This window comes from Lagopus muta, chromosome 23, assembly GCF_023343835.1.
Source record: "Lagopus muta isolate bLagMut1 chromosome 23, bLagMut1 primary, whole genome shotgun sequence".
In the NCBI taxonomy this organism is placed as follows: domain Eukaryota; kingdom Metazoa; phylum Chordata; class Aves; order Galliformes; family Phasianidae; genus Lagopus; species Lagopus muta.
In genome coordinates, this window is record NC_064455.1 from 1,999,208 (window position 1) to 2,017,232 (window position 18,025).

The following is an 18,025-nucleotide window of genomic DNA, read 5'->3' on the forward strand; positions in this document are numbered from 1 at the left end:
TGTTCACTGCACTTCCCACATCCGTATCCCCAGCGTAGCAACAGCTGCTGTGTGCCCACATACAAAAAGGTGATGGTGAAAGCATGTGAGGGGCAGGGATGGGTTGGTTTGCCTTGGGCTTATTCCATTATAAACCCTGAGAGAGCTGATGCCTTCCAGACTGCTCCTGCCACTGTCCTCCCCCCACGGCCCCACCACAGGCCCATGGTCCCAATGGGGGTGGGACGTGAGGGTGATCACAGTGCCTGTCCCCACATCCCCCAGGTCCTGGCAGGCTGTGATGCTGTGGCTTCTCTTGCAGGGTGCTTCCCGTGTTGGCCGGCCGACGTCCCGGAGATGAGCTGCGCTCCCTTCCACCAAACCAACACTGCATCACAGAGCGAGAGACAGGACTGTACTGAGCTCACGGGTGTCACATCTGTTTGTAACCTCTCCAGAAGCTTCAGCCAGCCAGAAAACAGTTGTCTGACACCATTTGTGAGATACAAGAGCTTTACCAGTGAATTTTTTCCCTCGTTGCTGAAGAGGCAGCTGCAGAGACTTTGCTCAGGGGACTCCCACTTCTCACCTCTGTACCTGCAATCCTCACCTTCTCCATAGGACACAGCTCTGTCTCCGTATGAAAAACACTGACTTGTGTACCAGCCATGATTTCAAACGGAACAAAGGTACTCCTCGGACCAGAGAGAACTTCTCACCGATACCCACGTACAGATGAGATGCAGGAGGTGTCCTGTGACTGCAGCTGGGATGGCCGTCCTATCCAGTGCTCAGCTCCTCCAGGAGCCCACGATCTCCACTGCACACCACACCTTCCTCAGGTCACAACTCACCCCACGCCTGCATTCCTGTCTGTAGGTGGGAGAAAAGCAATCTCTGGTTGTTTGACCCGCTAACAGGGCAGGAGGGCAGAACAGCTTCCTCCCCTTTTGCTGTGCATGATCTGCTGATAGCAGCTGAGCTCTGATGCTCAGTGATCACTGCAGCAGCCCCACAGCAGTGCACACAGCAGCAGATGTGCTCCTGGTTTGGCCCAAGAGGGGCTTTTCACCCACAGCTTTATGGCTGTCGTGCTGGCTCTGAGCCCCTGAGATCCAGGGGATGCTGAAAGGAGGGCTTTTCTTCTGGTTGGAGAAGCAGGATATCCTTATTCCTTCCAAAAAGAGGGAAAACAGCAGGACTGGACCCCAGACTGAGCTCCAGGACGGCCGTGGAGCAGCCCCAAACTGCTCCCCCCCTCCTCAGGAGCCCCCACCCGGGACCCAGGTCAGGGGCTGCAGAGTTCTGTTCCCTTCTCAGTGCCACCGACGTCAGATGGCAGCAGTGCTGGGGTCACCCCTCAGCTCCACACACCCATAAGGTGAGGGGGCTGCATGTCAAACCACTGCAGCTCTGTGCCCCCCTGCCTCCCACCATGGGCTGTTCCTGGGGCTGGGCTGCACTACCACCAACCCCTCCCACAAAGGTGCTTCAATGGCATTATTTCATTTTTTTTTAATTAGTTTTTCTTTTATAATAAAGATTGGCTGGAGGGGGAAAAAAAGGTTATTTTGGAGGGGAAAAAAGTTCCCAGTTTCCTCTCGGCAGTTTTAGATGTTAAATCTGTCAAATCTGTGTTTTTTAGCATTGCAGTTTATTCTGTTTCGAGATGTGTCCATGCGTCAGGTTGCCTCAGGAGGCAAAAAGGCCACGCTTTTAAATGAGTCCTGCAGCAGCTCCAGTCACCCTAAATTATATTAAATTATATCACATGCTCTCTCCTACTGCTCTGTGGGGTGGGAGAGAAAGACTGCGTGCAGCTGCTGCCATAAAAACAGCCCCAAACCCCACAAGAGAACTGAGAGAAATGGAAACCCTGTGGTTCAATGCAGATTGTGCTGCATTTCTTCTCCCCTCACTGCAACGCTGGTCCTGCAGTGCTGAAAATTGGTGGCGTTCCACCGTCTGAGAGCATGGAGGAGCCGGAGGGCAACAGGGCACTGAGGGAAAGGAGGAGCCTGAAGGGGAGGATGGCTGGGAGCAGCTGCTGTGCGGCTGTCCCCCATTGCCAGCCCCGTGTTTTGCAGCGCAGATCTCCAGCTCTGAATAAACGTGGTGCCACCCAACCTCATTCTGCCACAGTTCAGTCCGAGAAGGAAAACCTCAAGTTTGAGAGAGGGGTTCTGCCCCGTCATGGCGAGTGCAATAGGAGCTGATTGTATTGCTAGAGCGATGACTTCAGGAAACACGATGTCTTCTGACTCAAATTGCACACTTTTTTCTTTTGTGTTTTGGTTTTTTTGTTTTGGTTTTTTTTTTTTGGAACGGCTGTAAAATAGTGTATGTGTAAATATTGCCATCACGGAAGAAATATTTGTAATTTTAGCATATAAATATAACGGGCTTTTAGAGGACCTGAGGCCACAAGGCTCATTCCAAAGGTGTAAATGTATTTGCTGCGTCAGCGCTCCTTGGTCAGAGTAAAGGAGGCACTGCAGTGTCCCCACTGCACTCTGATGGAGCCCCATCCCCACACACAGCCACCAGCTCTGCGAGAAGACAGAGGGGGTGCAGGGCTGCTCCCAGTGCTGGGGATGGAGCAACAACCACACAGACATTGCAGTGCAGCCCTCAGCTCTGCCCCTCGCACAGCACGGGGGCTTCCAGCCATTCTTTGCTGCTGCAGCTGATGGAAAGGATCCGGGTAGGGGACGGTGCTGGGGCTGCATGGAATGTATTTTTAAAAAGGAAAAAAATATATATATAATTATCTATTTTTTTGTATTTGCGGACATAGATTTGGGCTGGGGCAGCTTAGTTAGAGGGCAATAATGCAATAAATGTTTTCATAACCACAGAGCCAGGGGAGCAGCTCTGCCCCTGCTCACCTCTCCCCGTCCCAGTGCTCGCAGTCTGCATGCCACATGTAACCACACTTCTCTGCATGTCTCTCCTGACTCGAACGCTGTCAGCTCTACAGTATATAACCAATAAAACTCTTCTCTTTTTACGTGTCTGGTGTGGTACATCCAGCCCCATGCACTGCCATCTCTTGCAGCACCACCTGCAGCCAAACCAAATCCTTCCCCGTGTCTGTTACCATCGCAGCACCCATCACCCACAGTGCCCACCTCAGCCAGAGAGAGGTGGCTGATTTGCCAGGCATGGGCACAGCACCCACTGTGAGATGTGAGCACACAGTATGGAATAACAGGTACTTGCTGCACTGCTCTGCTCAGCCATGGAGCTTCACTGCTGCATCATTTTCAGTCAGCCACATCTTGTTTTGGTGGCTTTGCCTTCCTTCTGCCTGCAAACAAATGACGGAATGCAACTTGCACTGCATTGCAATCCTATCCCCAGTGCAATGCAGTATGACTCCAACCCTCTCATTATCCCAGCTGCAAACCATTGGCCTTAGCCAACCTGGTGAGAAGGCTGCTCATGTAGTGCTGCTCCCAGCCTCCCACACTGCTGTGTTCCTGGTTCTCCTCCCAGGGTCCCTGAGCAGCCACTCTCCTGGATCTGAGCACTGCCTTCATGTTGGAGTTCTGCCATTGCAACCAAAGCAGTGCTGTCCTGAGGTGCACAGGAAGCTGGCAGCTCCCTTTTTCTGTCCTTGCCCACAGATCTGCTGACCCATCACTACCACCATCCTCATGCCAGTGCATCCCAGGACTGCATTCCTTCCCAAGCCAAGCTGCTCCCATCCCATGGGATGAGTTCTGGGCTCACTTCTCCTGGGCACAGGGCATGCTGTCCATTATATTCCCTCTGAGAGTCCTGTCCATTTCTCAGCAGACATCTCTCCATGCTGTTACCAAAGTACTTTTACTCCAGGCCATCCAGCCCTCCTTGCCCTTTGGCACATACACAATACAGGAGTCCCAGCTTTCACGTTCTCTGTTTTCAACTCAAACTCGAGCCAGTCATTCTGCAGAGCTGCCATCAACTGATGGGAACAAAGCTGAGGGACAGCAAGTACACGCTGCACCCCGTGGCTTCTCACTCTCCTTTGGTAACATCAATTTCTGGGAAGAGTAACTATTGGAATCAACACCACCCCTAAAAAGAATTTGCAGCGTACAAATAAGTCGAATTGGAGTTACGCCACCCTCCTTTATGGGGCACTTTGTGATTTAAAGCTGCCAGATAAAGCGAGCAGCTCGGTGACCGCAGTGCCCTCTGCTGAGCCTTCAGACGTATGGCAGGAGACCTGGGAAGGTTCACAGTGAAAAAAGAAACCACAACAGCCCCAGAAGGCTTTTTCTTTTTCCTACGTTTATAATCCAAATGCTGAGGCAACAAAATGGAGAGGCCATGCTTTGTGTTCACTTCTCAGTGCAGGCAGGACCATGGCAAGCATCCTCAGTTCCATACAGATGAGCACAGAGACCCGGAGCTAACAGCTGTTTATTGCAAAATAGATGCTGGCACCTGTCCCAAGCTCAGATATCCAGAGGATCAACACCTTCTTGCCCATCTGCCCATCCAAAAAGCACAACCAAGTGAGCACGTGCATTCACTCAGCACCCAGAGCTCTGCTGTGGGTTTCTGGGGTCCTTCACCCTACGGAACGCCCCGAGCTGGAAGGATCCATGGGGTTCACTGAGTCCAAGCCCTGATCCCACACCTCAGAGTCAAGCAGGAAGGTTCAACTAGAAAGACCTCCCCTCCCCCCCCCCCCCCCCAAAAAAAAAAAAGAAAAAAACCAACCCAAAAAACACAGCACCAATCAGTTTTATTCTCAGAAATACAGTTCACGTACCCATGGAGCGAGAAGTGGGGAGTCCCTGAGAACAGATGGGGAGCAATGCAGACAGAAGGTGCAGCCAATCTCCATCGCATTCATTTGGGACAGAGCCTGGCTGCCTTCAATCCCAACCTGGGAAGTCAGGGCAGCAGCTGGAAGGAGACCACGCCACGAGGAAGGATGCTGAGAGGGAGACCTGGTGATTCATTCAACTGCAAAACTTTCTGCTCTTCGTGGTGGGAAAATGGCAGAGGGAGCATTTAAACAGGACCAGCCATTACAGGTGGTACCAAAGGTCCACCAAACCCTGGTGAAAAGAGCAGAGCAGAAAGCTCCTGAACTGGAATGGAAGCCACCACCAGAGGGAGGTGGCAGTCAGTCCCTGGAGGACAGAAGCTGCAGGTAAAGAGCTGCTGAGTGCAGGGAGTCACAGCACTCAGGAACACAAGTGCTGCAAGGAGCAGAGAGCTCCTGCTTCTGGATGAGGGATGGAAGTTGCATTGCACAGCCTGGCAGGGCCGAACCTCAACACGAGGTCAGCCCACACTGGGCCACCTGATCCAGGTCTGCAAAACTTCAGCTGGCCATAGGATAACAGCGTTCTTCCCTATGCTTCCTTCACCCCAGCAACCCCCCAGGACACAACCAAAAAACAAAGGGAGCAGGCTGGGACCTTCACCTTCACCCAACCACTGCTCTACTTTGGCTGCAACCAGTGCTACTGACCACAGGCAGCTGGGCCATGCAGGGAGCACATCTGTGCCTGTGCTGATCCCCAAATGCTCCTAAAAGCCTGAAGTACATGGAGCTGATCACTTCTAAAGCAAAGGCAATGTGTGGAAGGGAGTCTGTTCACACGTGAATGTCTCAAATTACTGTGCATTTAAGGGGATTTGGTCCACTGAATAATCTAAGTCTCCATCAGAATGATCATAAATAGGAGAACACCGACTCTGAGAATAACATCAGTTATGTGATGTGGCTTGATATTTGGAAAATACAGCCTGGTTTTGCTGAGGGCTATTTTAGTTCCCAGTGAACCAGAAGAGCCTGTCTGAGCTTTTGGCACTGCTGAAATAGGAAGACAGTCCTCAGCACTACCACAATCCTATGGCCACAGCACTGCCAGCAATCCTATGGATACAGAGACCCACAGAAGCTCAAAGCCACGTTACAGAGCACAGCACCTGATCCTCAGATCCACTTCCCACCTTCCATCACAACAGCTGAGAAAACAGATCCGCTACTGATGGATTTTAGAGGCTTGTCACACTGTCATCCATTTCTCTCAGTAGTATTCATCAGCACGAGGGCAGTGAGATGCTGGAACAGGCTGCCCAGGGAGGCTGCGAATGCCCCCTCCTTGGGAGGGCTGAAGGCCAGGCTGGATGGGGCTGTGAGCAACCTGGGCTACAGGGAGGTGTCCCTGCCTACAGCAGGGGGTTGGAATCAGATGATCTTAAAGGTCCCTTCCAACCCAAACCATTCTAGGATTCTATCCCAGGTAGGCTTTTACCTAAACAGAAGGGGGGAAGCTTTAAGTCTCAAGTAAGCCTGTGCCCTCTGAAACTTCCCTTGGACACTGCTCCTTTGTGCCCTGCTGGACTTCCAGCTCCTAACCAAGCAGCACCAAGTCCTCTCATCTCCTGGAAGGGAAAGCAAGGATGACCAGCTCTGATTTATCCCACTGTCCCTCCATTCTCAGTGCCTGCCAGAAGCTCTGCCTATGAAGATAGCAGATACAATCAGAAGGAAAAGTGATCTCCAGCTTGAAGACTGAGGCACAAGAAAACAGTAGAAGCAACATCATCAAGACTGAAAGCCTGCAGACAAAACCAACACAGCTATAAATAAATGGGGGCTGCGGTCGTGTTTGTCTGTGCATCACCTTCAGGAATAAGGTGAGCAGTGACAGTGCTGAGGGAAGAGCAGGAAATGGTGGGTGCCAATCCACCAGTGGAACAGAAGGTGGGACAGATCACACAGGTACACACAGAGCATCAGAGAGAACAAAGACTGAAAAAAGGGGAAGCAGAAAAGTGTGAAAGGTCACAGAGATGGCAGTAAGCTCTACGAAGACAGATGAGAAAAGTTCAGAGAAGAAAAACACAGTGCTAACTAGAGATAGGGGAGAGAAGGCCCTAAGTGATTAAATAAGAGCACTCTGCACAATGAGAATGTTCTTGTGCACTGGGTGAGAAAGAAGGAAAACAAAGAAAAGCAGCCAAGTCAAAGTCACTTTAAGGATAACCTGGCAGCTGCAACAGTGTCTCCCCAACCCAGCAGAAAGGAAAGTGTTTCCCTTTGGGCTTTGAAAGAAAGGGGTAAAAACCCAGCAGGCACAGCCCAGCTGCAGCACACACCGATCCTGAGATGAAGTCCTTCACAAGCTTACTGCCTGGGCAGTTCTGCTGCTATATAAACAAATACAAGTGATTTTTCCTAGCTTTTAACTTTGGAATGTCCAGTTTGGGTCATTTCTTCTGTTGAAAATATTTACCACTGCAGCATGCTTGGCACACTTTGGAGGGGTGCGATGCGCTGCTACTGGGAGGGAAACGGTCGCACCAAATCCTCAAATGCTGGGGAGGAATAAAATTGGTCAAAAATCTTATTCTCCAGAACAAAATTAAGCAGAAGTGTTTCCACAAATTCTACACTAAGCTACAGTTTGTAGAAGCCAACTTCTAAAGGGCCTTTTCTGCAGTTACTGGATTGTAAATACATGAACAGGTAGAATAAAACCCTCTAAAACTCCAACTATGAGCTTGACTTCCAGAAAGCACCCACAGAGTCAAAAGAAACCTCCTTGCCCAATTTGGTAGTAAAGAATTCTGTACATGCTGACACTTGAAACAGCTTTTTGAGGTTTTTGCCAAGGGTTGCCAAGCCAACTGGCTTCTATAAGGCCATTCTAACACAGCAACTTATGGCCAAGTCCCTTCAGCAGATGCTCTGAACAAACTACACGAATGTCTTCATCCCAAGCTGTTCACCCAGCAGCAGCTCTGTGGCTTTGTTAGTCCTCTTCTGATCCCTCCTCATTCCCTTAGATGCTGGTAGCTTGTTGTGTGGGCACCCCAGGTGTAGGCTGGCGGGGCAAAGTATACATGGCCCCAAGAAATTGGTCTGCAATGCGCCCTGCTTCTCTTAGTCCACTCAGCAAAGCACCATGCACAGTGGCAGGGTAGTTGCGAATCGTGTGCTCTCCTGCAAAAAACAGGCGAGGAATGGGCTGCAAAGAGGAACAGAGAACACAGTGATGACTTCTGCACAGATTCAGTTCCACGTTTGTCAAAAACAAAGCGACAAAGTGCTGTTGCTTATCGTTGTATCAAAGCAAACACATTGGCAATAGAACTCTACTTCAAAAGCAGCACTTGGAGGAGCTGATAGAGATTTGCCTCCTAGGCTGTATGCTGAAAAAGGATTTCAGTGCTGTATCTACAATTCCATGGCCACATTTACATACATGTCAAGAACAAATGACCACGTCTGACACTAGAACATGAACTCTGGGACAACATGCAAAAGAGAGCTTCAGCAATTCATGTACATTGGAGCATTCTGATCTCACAAAAAGTAGGACAACAATTTTGTCTTATATACTCCATAGAAAATCATGTTATCAATAGCTATGTTTATTAGATACCTGTACCACCATAAGAACCACCTCAGTAAAGCCAAAGCCCTACAGTCCCTTCTGCTTTTGCTTTCAAGACTTCATCTTCCCAAAGAACCAGAGATGTCTTGGGTCTTCACTGTGCTGGCTCCCAGCCTGGGAGAGAATTTCTGCTTTCTCTCCTCTGGACTTCACCTTTACAGAAACAAACCCATCATATTTTGACACATTTCTACGTAGAACTGAGAAATACCTCACCTGTGGAGCACCTGGAATGGCTGGCCCTGGAGTAATTGGTTGAGCCATCAAGTCATAGTCATTTCCAGAAGATCCAGCTGCTACATAGGAGTATGAGCCCCGGGCCCACGGATCAGCACGCCAACGGGAGACCACAGTCTCTTTGGGCTGAGAAAAGAGAAGCTTCAGTTGCTGACACAGTTCATGTTCTGTAGTTAGTACAAAATAGAAAAGATGCAAAGTGAAGGACAAAAGCGAGGGAGGCAGAGGGAGGCAGAGGGAGGCAGAGGGAGGCAGAGGGAGGCAGAGGGAGGCAGAGGGAGGCAGAGGGAGGCAGAGGGAGGCAGAGGGAGGCAGAGGGAGGCAGAGGGAGGCAGAGGGAGGCAGAGGGAGGCAGAGGGAGGCAGAGGGAGGCAGAGGGAGGCAGAGGGAGGCAGAGGGAGGCAGAGGGAGGCAGAGGGAGGCACGGGCTGTTCATCCTGGAGGCTGAAGGCTCTGGGCAGATCTCACAGTGGGCCTCAATGCTGAAAGGGGACCCACAGTAAAGCTGGTGCAGGTTACATCTATTTCAGGGAAATGAAAACCCAGCCAGAAAGAGAGAAGACAACGCTAACAAAAAAAAGCACAGCAAGGAGGAGGATGGATTACATTCCAGGAGTGCTGTTGTGTTGGTTTAACTTTTCTACTTCTCTACTTTGACAGATGTACTTGCACAGCAAGTTCTGCATTCTATACAGTTCATCAGACAGCACAGAGGAGAGTGTGGTGTATCCAAACTGCTGAATGGCATCCAGCAAATCAACACCACTAAGTGCTTACCATATGTAAGCTGCCAAGCTATAAACAAGTTAAATAAATGTGCACTTGAGAGAACTCAGCACAACTCAGAACTGCTTCTTCCTTTGGATGGTTGACCACCATACAGCAAACAGCAGAAGGCTGAGGATGATAAAGCCACTTTCAATAACAGCTCTGCAGTTACCCTGCAATAAGGGAAACGAATGGAACCTACTCCTTACATGAAATACTGCTCATGCCTTCCAGCACTTGGTCTGTCAACTGGTGCATCAAAGTTACCATCTACTTTTTATGCTATTGCAGGATACAGGCATCTCAGTGGAGGCTATGTGCACCAACCTGTGGCACAGCACTGCTGCCAAATATGCCTTTGAGGATGGCGAGGCATCGTCCAACAATGACATCATCACTGATATTTTCCATGATTCCTGCTGCTTCTCCTGCTACCAAGGCCAACAAAATGGGTGCTAACCAGAGAGCAAGAGGGTGGGAGAGAGAAGAACAAGTGAATTATTGAAATCCTCACATTTCAACCAGACAAGTCTGACTTATCTGCAGCTAAACCACAAAGCTAAGAAAAGCCCAATAAATTCAACAGGTAACAATATTTCTCAATCATCCCCTACCACGTTGAATTACCAGGATGAAAACAGATGAATACACACTATGGTAACACTTGGCATTATCAAGAAAACTGATGAATTGAAAACCAGCATGTAGAAGAGGGGAAAGGGTTTATTTAGGAGAAGACATTGACATTTACACTAGGATTTAACAGTTATCTGTGCTACATGTTCCAGGTAACTCAAAAATCTTCCAAACAATCTAACAGAAAAAAGAGAATCTGTGATAAAATTTCACTAAGATTCAGCCAACAGCTCACCTGGACACATTCTTTTCATTTCCAATGCACAGAGATTGAAACAATCTCAAACTGAGCCAAAAGGAGGAGTAGAAAACCATCCAGAAAAAGAGCAATTTGAGAAGAATTCAGATAACAACACATGTTATGATGCTTCTACGTTTCTTGTTTCTGGATTGATAATTTTCTCCCTAGTTTGTTCCCTAAGCTAAAGAAGTCTCTCATCAAATGCTTTCACTACAGGAATACAACACACAACAGAAATAAATGACTGCAGCATCACAAAGTCAGTCAGTTCTACTTTATTCCATCCTGCTATCATTTTATCTCTCACCTATGTATCCACAAAAAAGTGCAATTAACTTTTCCCCTTTCAGCCATCTGACCCAATGGGAAGCAAAGTAATTTCACAGATGTAGCCTCAAACTCAGCACTGATGAGCCCATACTCTTCCATGCTCTGTCCTAATTTATTGCAACTCTCTGCTTCCATGTGCCTTCTTACAAATACTCCTTCTCATACTCATGTGTGAAAAATAACAGCACCTGTAGGAGTGCTCTTTTCTGGATCTGAATCTATACAGACAAGAAACTGGCAGAAGACATGCAGCACAAATACCTTTGTACAGGTTCCAAAACAAGAAAAGTTCCCCTCTGCTTGCAGTAGTGCTACCAACGTGACCAAACAAATTGACACTTGGATCCCAGAAGACACGATCAAAACACAGCACAACCTGGAAGCAAAGAATCAATAAAATCAGGGGGGGGGGAAAATCAAAATCAAAATCAAGGCATTTCCATTAATTGACTTTCATCACTGAAAAAGTGCAGGAAGGAAAATCTGGAGATATACACATGCAAGCATGTACCTTTACTGGTTGCATAGGTTAAGACCCATCACAGAATCACACAGAATCACAGAATCACAGAATCACCCGGGTTGGAAGGGACCCCAAGGATCATGTAGTTCCAACCCCCCTGCCTGGCAGGGCCACCAAACATACACATTCAGATCAGGTTGCCCAGGACCCCGTCCAACCTGGCCTTAAACACGTCCAAGGACGGGGCATCCACAACCTCCCTGGGCAGCCCGTTCCAGGGCCTAACCACTCTCCTTGTGAAGAACTTCCCCCTAACATCTAACCTAAATCTTCCCTCCTTCAACTTAAAACCATTTCCCCTAGTCCTGCTGTTGTCAGCCCTTTTGAAGAGTTTACTCCCCTCCTGGCTGTAGGTTCCCTTCAGGTATTGATAGGCTGCCATGAGGTCACCCCGCAGCCTTCTCTTCTCCAGGCTGAACAAGCCCAGCTCCCTCAGCCTGTCCTCATAGGGGAGGTGCTCCAGCCCCCTCATCATCTTAGTCGCCCTCCTCTGGACCCTTTCCAAAATCTCAATGTCTTTCTTGTACTGAGGGCTCCACACCTGGACACAGTACTCCAGATGGGGCCTCACAAGAGCCGAGTAGAGAGGGACAATCACCTCCCTGTCCCTGCTGGCCACCCCTCTCCTGATGGAGCCCAGGATCCCATTTGCCTTTCGAGCTGCCAGAGCGCACTGCTGGCTCATATTCAGTCTCTCGTCCATCAGGACCCCCAGGTCCTTCTCTGCTGCTTTCCAAGCTGTGCTAAACATATTGTCAATCTACTGCTGAAATGTAACCAGTTAAAAAAATCACCCAGGGTTTACGCCTTTACAGTTCTTCAGATAACTGTCAACACCAAAGCCTAGCAAAGGAGGAACAGAAGAAACATTCTCCTTCCATCCACCACAACCATTTCAGATTCCACCCATCACAACCCCCACCCCACTGCAGTCCCCTCAACTAGGGCTGACCTTGTTAAGGTTGCCAAATCCCATACGTTGCACAGCTGAAGTTTTCCACTCAGGGAGAGGTGGCACAAACTGTACTGCTGGAGGCTGCTGCTTCAGGACTCCCAAGGGAAGGGTACACAGCACTGCATCACATTTATAAATGAAAGTCTGGCTGGTAGATCGAGTGTTTACAGCAATCACTTCACAGCCTGGAAAAGGAAGTGAAAAACTGTCATTTAATAGGTGAGGCAAGAGGCCTTATAAAGGCCCCAGCGTTGGGTTAACAACAATTTAGAAGACTATCTTAAAAGCACAGCCACAGCAGGAACTGTTTAGGTTACAGAGAAAACCTTACCAAGCTTAAGCTAACTTCTAGGCAAGCAAACATAACTGAGCACACAGTGCAAATACCAAAACGTGGAACTGATAGAGCATCCAAGAAGGACCACAGTGGGATAAGCCTAAAGGTTCACAATCTTTAAATACATGCATATCTACACAGCCAGTAGGGATGTGCTTCTCACTGAGTCACTTTCTCACTGAGTTTCCCCAAGATTAATGCACTCAAGAACAGCATTCCTTCCACATGGATCTTACATCCAGAGTTCTAACAGCACAGCCTGTGCCATCTTCAGCAAAGTCCTCCTGCTCCAAGAACTTCAGTTACAACAGCGTGAAGAGACTGGAGAATGAATGTGAACCTCTTAATTGGTAACTGCAGCTGAAAATGGTGGAGTCAAGCCAGCCACACAAAGAAGCAAAACCCATTAAAGATTCATGAATCTGTTAAAGCTTCCTACATAACCTATCACAATAAGAAACGTGGCTTCTTCTCACTTAAAACTTAAGATAGGTGCATTCCATGAGATCCATCCCCTTCCAGAAGAGCTGAGCTGTAATTTATTTCACTGTTCTCCCTGAGAGCAGTTGTTATCACGAGCTGGCTTTACACACCTGAAGCTGTATAGCGAACCTGCCGAACTGCTGTGTTCAACTTAATATCCAACCCCTCTGCCAAGGCCACAGGCACGCAGGAATAGCCATTCCTCACCGTCAGGTGGCTGCCTGTGAATTCAAAGTCATCGTCCTAAAAGTGAAGACACAGGAAAGTCTGTGTTTGTAACAGTCACATCACTCCATGGAGAATAATCTGCAACTCTGTAGAGCTGCAAATGTTTCCAACAAACAGAATGAGTCTAATAGATTGTAAAGCCTATGATACTAACCAAGTAGTAACTATAAAAAGTTTTAGGAGACAGGATTATTAGAGGTTGTTTCAACATTCAGAGAAAGCTTCCTGGAATTTCATCAGGGAATGACAACATCTAAGAGATCAGCATTTGTATTAAAGCAGATAGCACTCAAGAGTTTTGGGAATGAAATGGATTTTGAAGTACATTGCAAAACAAATACATTAATGAATTAGCTACCTGGTCCCAGTGCTTCAGTGAAAGTGTAGAGAGAGGTGTAGCATTAGCAAATTCCAGGTTTGCAAAATGCCAGTCAAGTATTTGCCTATCCCTTGAAGACAGATAAACATCACTGGAAGAGAATATGAGACAGAAGACATTTAGCCTGTTGGAGCAGGGCGTTGTGAGCACGTTGCTTTGGAAAATGTATTCGATCAGTTCTTCCTCAGTGGGAGAAAAAGAACCAACAACACAAAGCAAATGCCAAAACCAAACTCAGCCAAGTCACGTTTGCAAAGAAGAGTACAATGCTGTAAGGAAATACTATTTCCCTTCAGAAACACAGTGATACATGAATAATGCTCTGCTCTCCTCATACTCATCTTTAACACTCCTATCCTTACCTTGGAGGATTGGCTTCAAGTTCCTGCAGCTTCTCTTCCAGCTTCCCTTGTGTTTCTGCCAATTCATCATACTCCTAAACACAATAAAAGTTCACATTAAGCTCAGCTCATGTTCAAAAGGACTGAGAGGTATTGCATGGCATCCTGCTGGACTTGGCTCCAAGAGAAATAACAGCAAGACTCGTGGGTTTCTGTGAAACCTAAATCCAGTTCTTCATTTTTCCAACATTTAATTCAGCATACTGTACTCTCTTGCTGTTTCTTACACAAAGCCTAGGCCACACTGCAGGAAAAGAGCTGCTAAATGCTCTCTGATATGATCTAACATAGGTAGCTAAATCCAAACCTTCAACATGTTAATACTCTCAACTTTAACTGAGATATTAAATACAGCCTTGTCATCAACTTATCAACCCAGAGTTACAATCTCTCACATTCTGAGAGTGTCAGAACTGAGTGAGAGTTGTGGAAACATTTAGATGAGATTATTTTACTTGGCTGGGGAAGTTTTCAGAGATCACTGAACTGAGTGTTGCACGTATGCCATCCATTACCTTGCAAAGTGCAGTCAGATCTCTGTGTTTACTCTTCACAAGGAACTCTGCTGTAATATCCCGAGGTGGCTTCACTTCTGATGCTTCCTTATACTGCTGGTGGAGCTCTTTAATCTTCTCTTTCAAATTTACCATCTTTTTAAGAGGAAGTGGGAAAAAGAAAGAAACAGGGCTAGACAGATTTCATGAGTGACTGTCTAACATGGATATTCACCTCAAATTATACCACTGCACCAAAGATGCCCAGATGTGACTTACATGCCATTCTACACCTACAGAATCACAATAAATATCACCAACTCCAGAAGAACATGGCTTAGGCACAACATCAGTGACTTCTGACTAAAAACCTTGCTAATGAAAAATAAGAATCAGCTGTCCTCAGACATTTCTTCATTTCAGAAACTCCAGAGATCTAAAGGCCCCCCTGCCACAACTAAGTGGGACTCCAGAGGCAGCCTGGAACACTGTTCCTACATTACAATCACAGATTTGATTATCCTTTCCCCCAAACTCAGCATTCAAAGGGTTTTCACAGTTACACGGCCGCTGCTGCTCCCTCTCTAACAGCTCCAACAAAAGCTATGACATAACACTGGTTGATCTCTTGATGTGTTCTCTTTCTTTTCCTAGATTCATGTTTTACCTCTTCTAGCTATTCTCCTGCACTTCTATTTGTACATGGGGACAAAGTTCTCTTACAGAAAAGAGAAAGAAAGCCTACTCAACTTGTATGGTAGCTTTCAAATCCCTTTAAAAGAATCTTCTACTGCACTACTGCTCATGTCTTTTGATATCAAAAAAATCAGGTACTTCCCCTTATTATTTCTGAAGAAGTTTCTGAAGCTTAGAAAAGCAGCATGAATTAAAATAGCTCTTCAGGCCTCATTTGTCATAGCAGTGATACCTGGCAAGCCTTAGAACAGCTGGCTTTTTTAAGAACAGTATTAATAGCAACTGTTTTGTGGTGTTGTTTGGGTTTTCTTTGGAGAAACACAGTGGTAACTTCCTGTTCTAAACATCATCATTGGACAAAATCTGACCTTGTTAAGAAGATCTTTCAATTCCTCCTGTGTTTTCACAATTTTTTTCCAGTGTTCAATCTGCTCATCCTTCACGTGTTTCTCCTGCAATCTGGAAGAGGCAACAAATAAGAGTCAGCTCAGTATAAAATCCTAGCAGTATTGAAGAAGCTCATTATTACAATCTAGATGAAATGCATAAAAGCACACAGGATGCTTTAAGAAAACACCTATGAATTTTCTTGTTGCTGCATACAAGTATCTGCAAATGAAGGACACCTGACCAGCTGAAATGCAAGCCTGACATTATCTAGCATTATTAAAAGGTCTATTACAAATGCACTACCTTTCCAGTAGAATAAGTGGGCAGTAAGCACACCTCCTGCACAGTAAGTTAATTATCCACTATCAGTTACTGAAGCAGTGACCCTCAGGAAGCATTCAAGAAAAGACGTTTGCTACTTTAGAAGTCTTTGGCATATTTTGCTTCAATAAATAGGAAATACAAGAAGCACAAACAAGAAGCTGGAGCCATCCATTGAGTGTGCAATGCTAACCCTAGGAGCATCATAACCTATTTTTTTAGTCCTCCATAAATACAAAATTCTATAGTGAAGAGTGAAGTCACTTACTGTATGACAACCTCCAGAGCCTGACCTAGGGAGACAGGCTTATTATTGAGAACATTAAAATCCAGCTGATGACTGAGATAAGAGGTGGCTTCCAACAGACGATTGAATTCTTGCTCCACCATTTCATCTTTCTCTTTTGGAACCTGCAAACCAAAAGAACAAACTTTGTTCTTAATATTCTATTCACAAATAAAAGAAAATCTAGGTCACCATAGCTCTGAGCTACAGAGTGGAGTGGCAGGGAGAAACTTTTAGAAGACTGCCTTTCCCAGTGCAGCCTGAACTCATGGCACCTCATAAATAACGTTCAAAATGCTAAAATTCCTCCAATCAATGCTAGTCAGAACTTGGCATGCTTCCACAGAGCACATTTCAGTGAAAAGCAAATAAAGGACTTGCTATTATTGAGCTAAACAGACCTTCCAGAGGCACAGGGAGCAAGATTCCACTGAACAGTTTGATTCCATAACACTTGTTCTGAATGAGGAGCAGTAAGGTAACTCTCCTGAAGTCTGAAATACCAAGAAGCTGCTGATAATGATTCCATGATTCCATTCAACATCTTCATTAGTGACAGGTAGAGCATGCCCTCAGTAATTTCACAGATAATACAAAGCTGAGAAGAGTGGCTGATACACTATTATGGTCCTGCTGCCATCCAGAGGGACTCTGACAGGCTGACAGGGAACCTCAGGACATTCAGCAAGGAGAAGCTGAAGTCCCACATTTGGGGAGGACCAACTCCAGGTGTTTGGGCATGCTATGGGCCAACCAGCTGGGAAGCAGCTTTGCAGGAAAGGACCCAAGCATCCTGGCAGACAGCAAGGCAAACATGAGTTAGCAATGCAATGCAACACATTTAACAGTCTGTAATTGGGATGCATTGGCAAAGTACTGCCAGTAGGTCAAAGGAGGTGATCCTTCCCTCTGTTGAGCACTGGTAAGGCATCACTAGGAGATACCATGTCCAGCTCTGGATGTCCCTGAACAAGGGAGCTGCTGGAGAGAAAGCAATGAAAGGCCAAGATGAGTGAGGGACTGGAGCATCTCTCCTGCAAAGAATGGCTGAGAAAGCCAGATTGTTCAGTCTGGAGAAGGGGCTCAGGGCAGGATTCTGTTGATAATAATAAATTCCTGAAGAGAGGGTGCAAAGAGGACAGAGCCCAGTTCTTGTCAATGGCAGCCAGGACAAGAGGCAATGGGCACAATGTGCATCGTGAGAAGTTCTGTCTGAGCATCAGGAAACATTTCTGTGCCATGCAGGTGAGTGAGTAATGGAACATGCTGCCCAGAGAAGGTGTGGAGGCTCCTCCTCGGAGGCATTCACAAGCTGTCTGACACTCCTGGGCAAGCAGCTCTGGGTGGCCCTGCTAGAACATGGGGGACTGGGCCAGATGGCCTGGACAGGTCCCATCCAAGCTTAACCATGCTGTGACTGTGCAAAGGGAAAGACTCAGCACAGCAGGCAATTCTTTCAAAGAGGGAGTGAGGTGTCAACTGCCTGAGGAAAAAAATCAGCTACCTTGGGAGGAACAAACAGGAGCTTAGCTTCCATACAAGATCTGAAATCTCAAATAAAAATCTGTATGGAAGAAACAAGTTTTAGAAGCCTACAGATAAGCCTGAAGTAGACAGGCATGTTCATTACTCCCTCCCTCTCTTCCTAGATGCTGCCTTGTGCTACATCTGATAATAAATACACTGGAGATGCTATTTATTTTTAAAAGATTTATGGAACCAGCATCAGACTTACAGCTTGTCCATTTGCTTCATACAGTGGGCACTTCTGTTTGATCTTAGCCAACTCCATGTTCACTTGTTTGCTGACCACAGCCATGGGATTTCCTCCTGGAAAACATTTTTTGGAGTTAGAGTACTCCTGAGATGTCTATCTGAATTAATTAAGGATTTCACACTAAAAGCTATTTTAGAGACAAAAAAA

General features: G+C 46.8%; 2 protein-coding genes across 8 annotated transcripts in view; one reads left to right on the plus strand and one right to left on the minus strand.

The window, feature by feature from the left end:
• Positions 1-2,980, plus strand: part of LUZP1 (leucine zipper protein 1) — a 34,827-nt gene extending 31,847 nt beyond the window's left edge. For all 6 annotated transcript variants that reach the window (XM_048968959.1, XM_048968958.1, XM_048968962.1 and 3 more), the window contains exon 4: positions 302-2,980. In XM_048968959.1, coding sequence (XP_048824916.1) covers positions 302-340 — 39 coding nt within the window. In that variant the 3' untranslated portion in view covers positions 341-2,980. The remainder of the gene's footprint in view (positions 1-301) is intronic.
• Positions 2,981-4,703: 1,723 nt separating this feature from the next.
• Positions 4,704-18,025, minus strand: part of KDM1A (lysine demethylase 1A) — a 29,753-nt gene continuing 16,431 nt past the window's right edge. For both annotated transcript variants that reach the window (XM_048968973.1, XM_048968972.1), the window contains 12 exons: positions 17,837-17,931; positions 16,084-16,226; positions 15,473-15,563; positions 14,430-14,564; positions 13,876-13,949; positions 13,493-13,604; positions 13,017-13,149; positions 12,084-12,271; positions 10,870-10,984; positions 9,729-9,856; positions 8,613-8,759; positions 4,704-7,967 (listed from right to left, as the gene is read on the minus strand). In XM_048968973.1, the coding sequence (XP_048824930.1) occupies positions 7,782-7,967; positions 8,613-8,759; positions 9,729-9,856; positions 10,870-10,984; positions 12,084-12,271; positions 13,017-13,149; positions 13,493-13,604; positions 13,876-13,949; positions 14,430-14,564; positions 15,473-15,563; positions 16,084-16,226; positions 17,837-17,931 (1,547 nt within the window). In that variant the 3' untranslated portion in view covers positions 4,704-7,781. The remainder of the gene's footprint in view (positions 7,968-8,612; positions 8,760-9,728; positions 9,857-10,869; positions 10,985-12,083; positions 12,272-13,016; positions 13,150-13,492; positions 13,605-13,875; positions 13,950-14,429; positions 14,565-15,472; positions 15,564-16,083; positions 16,227-17,836; positions 17,932-18,025) is intronic.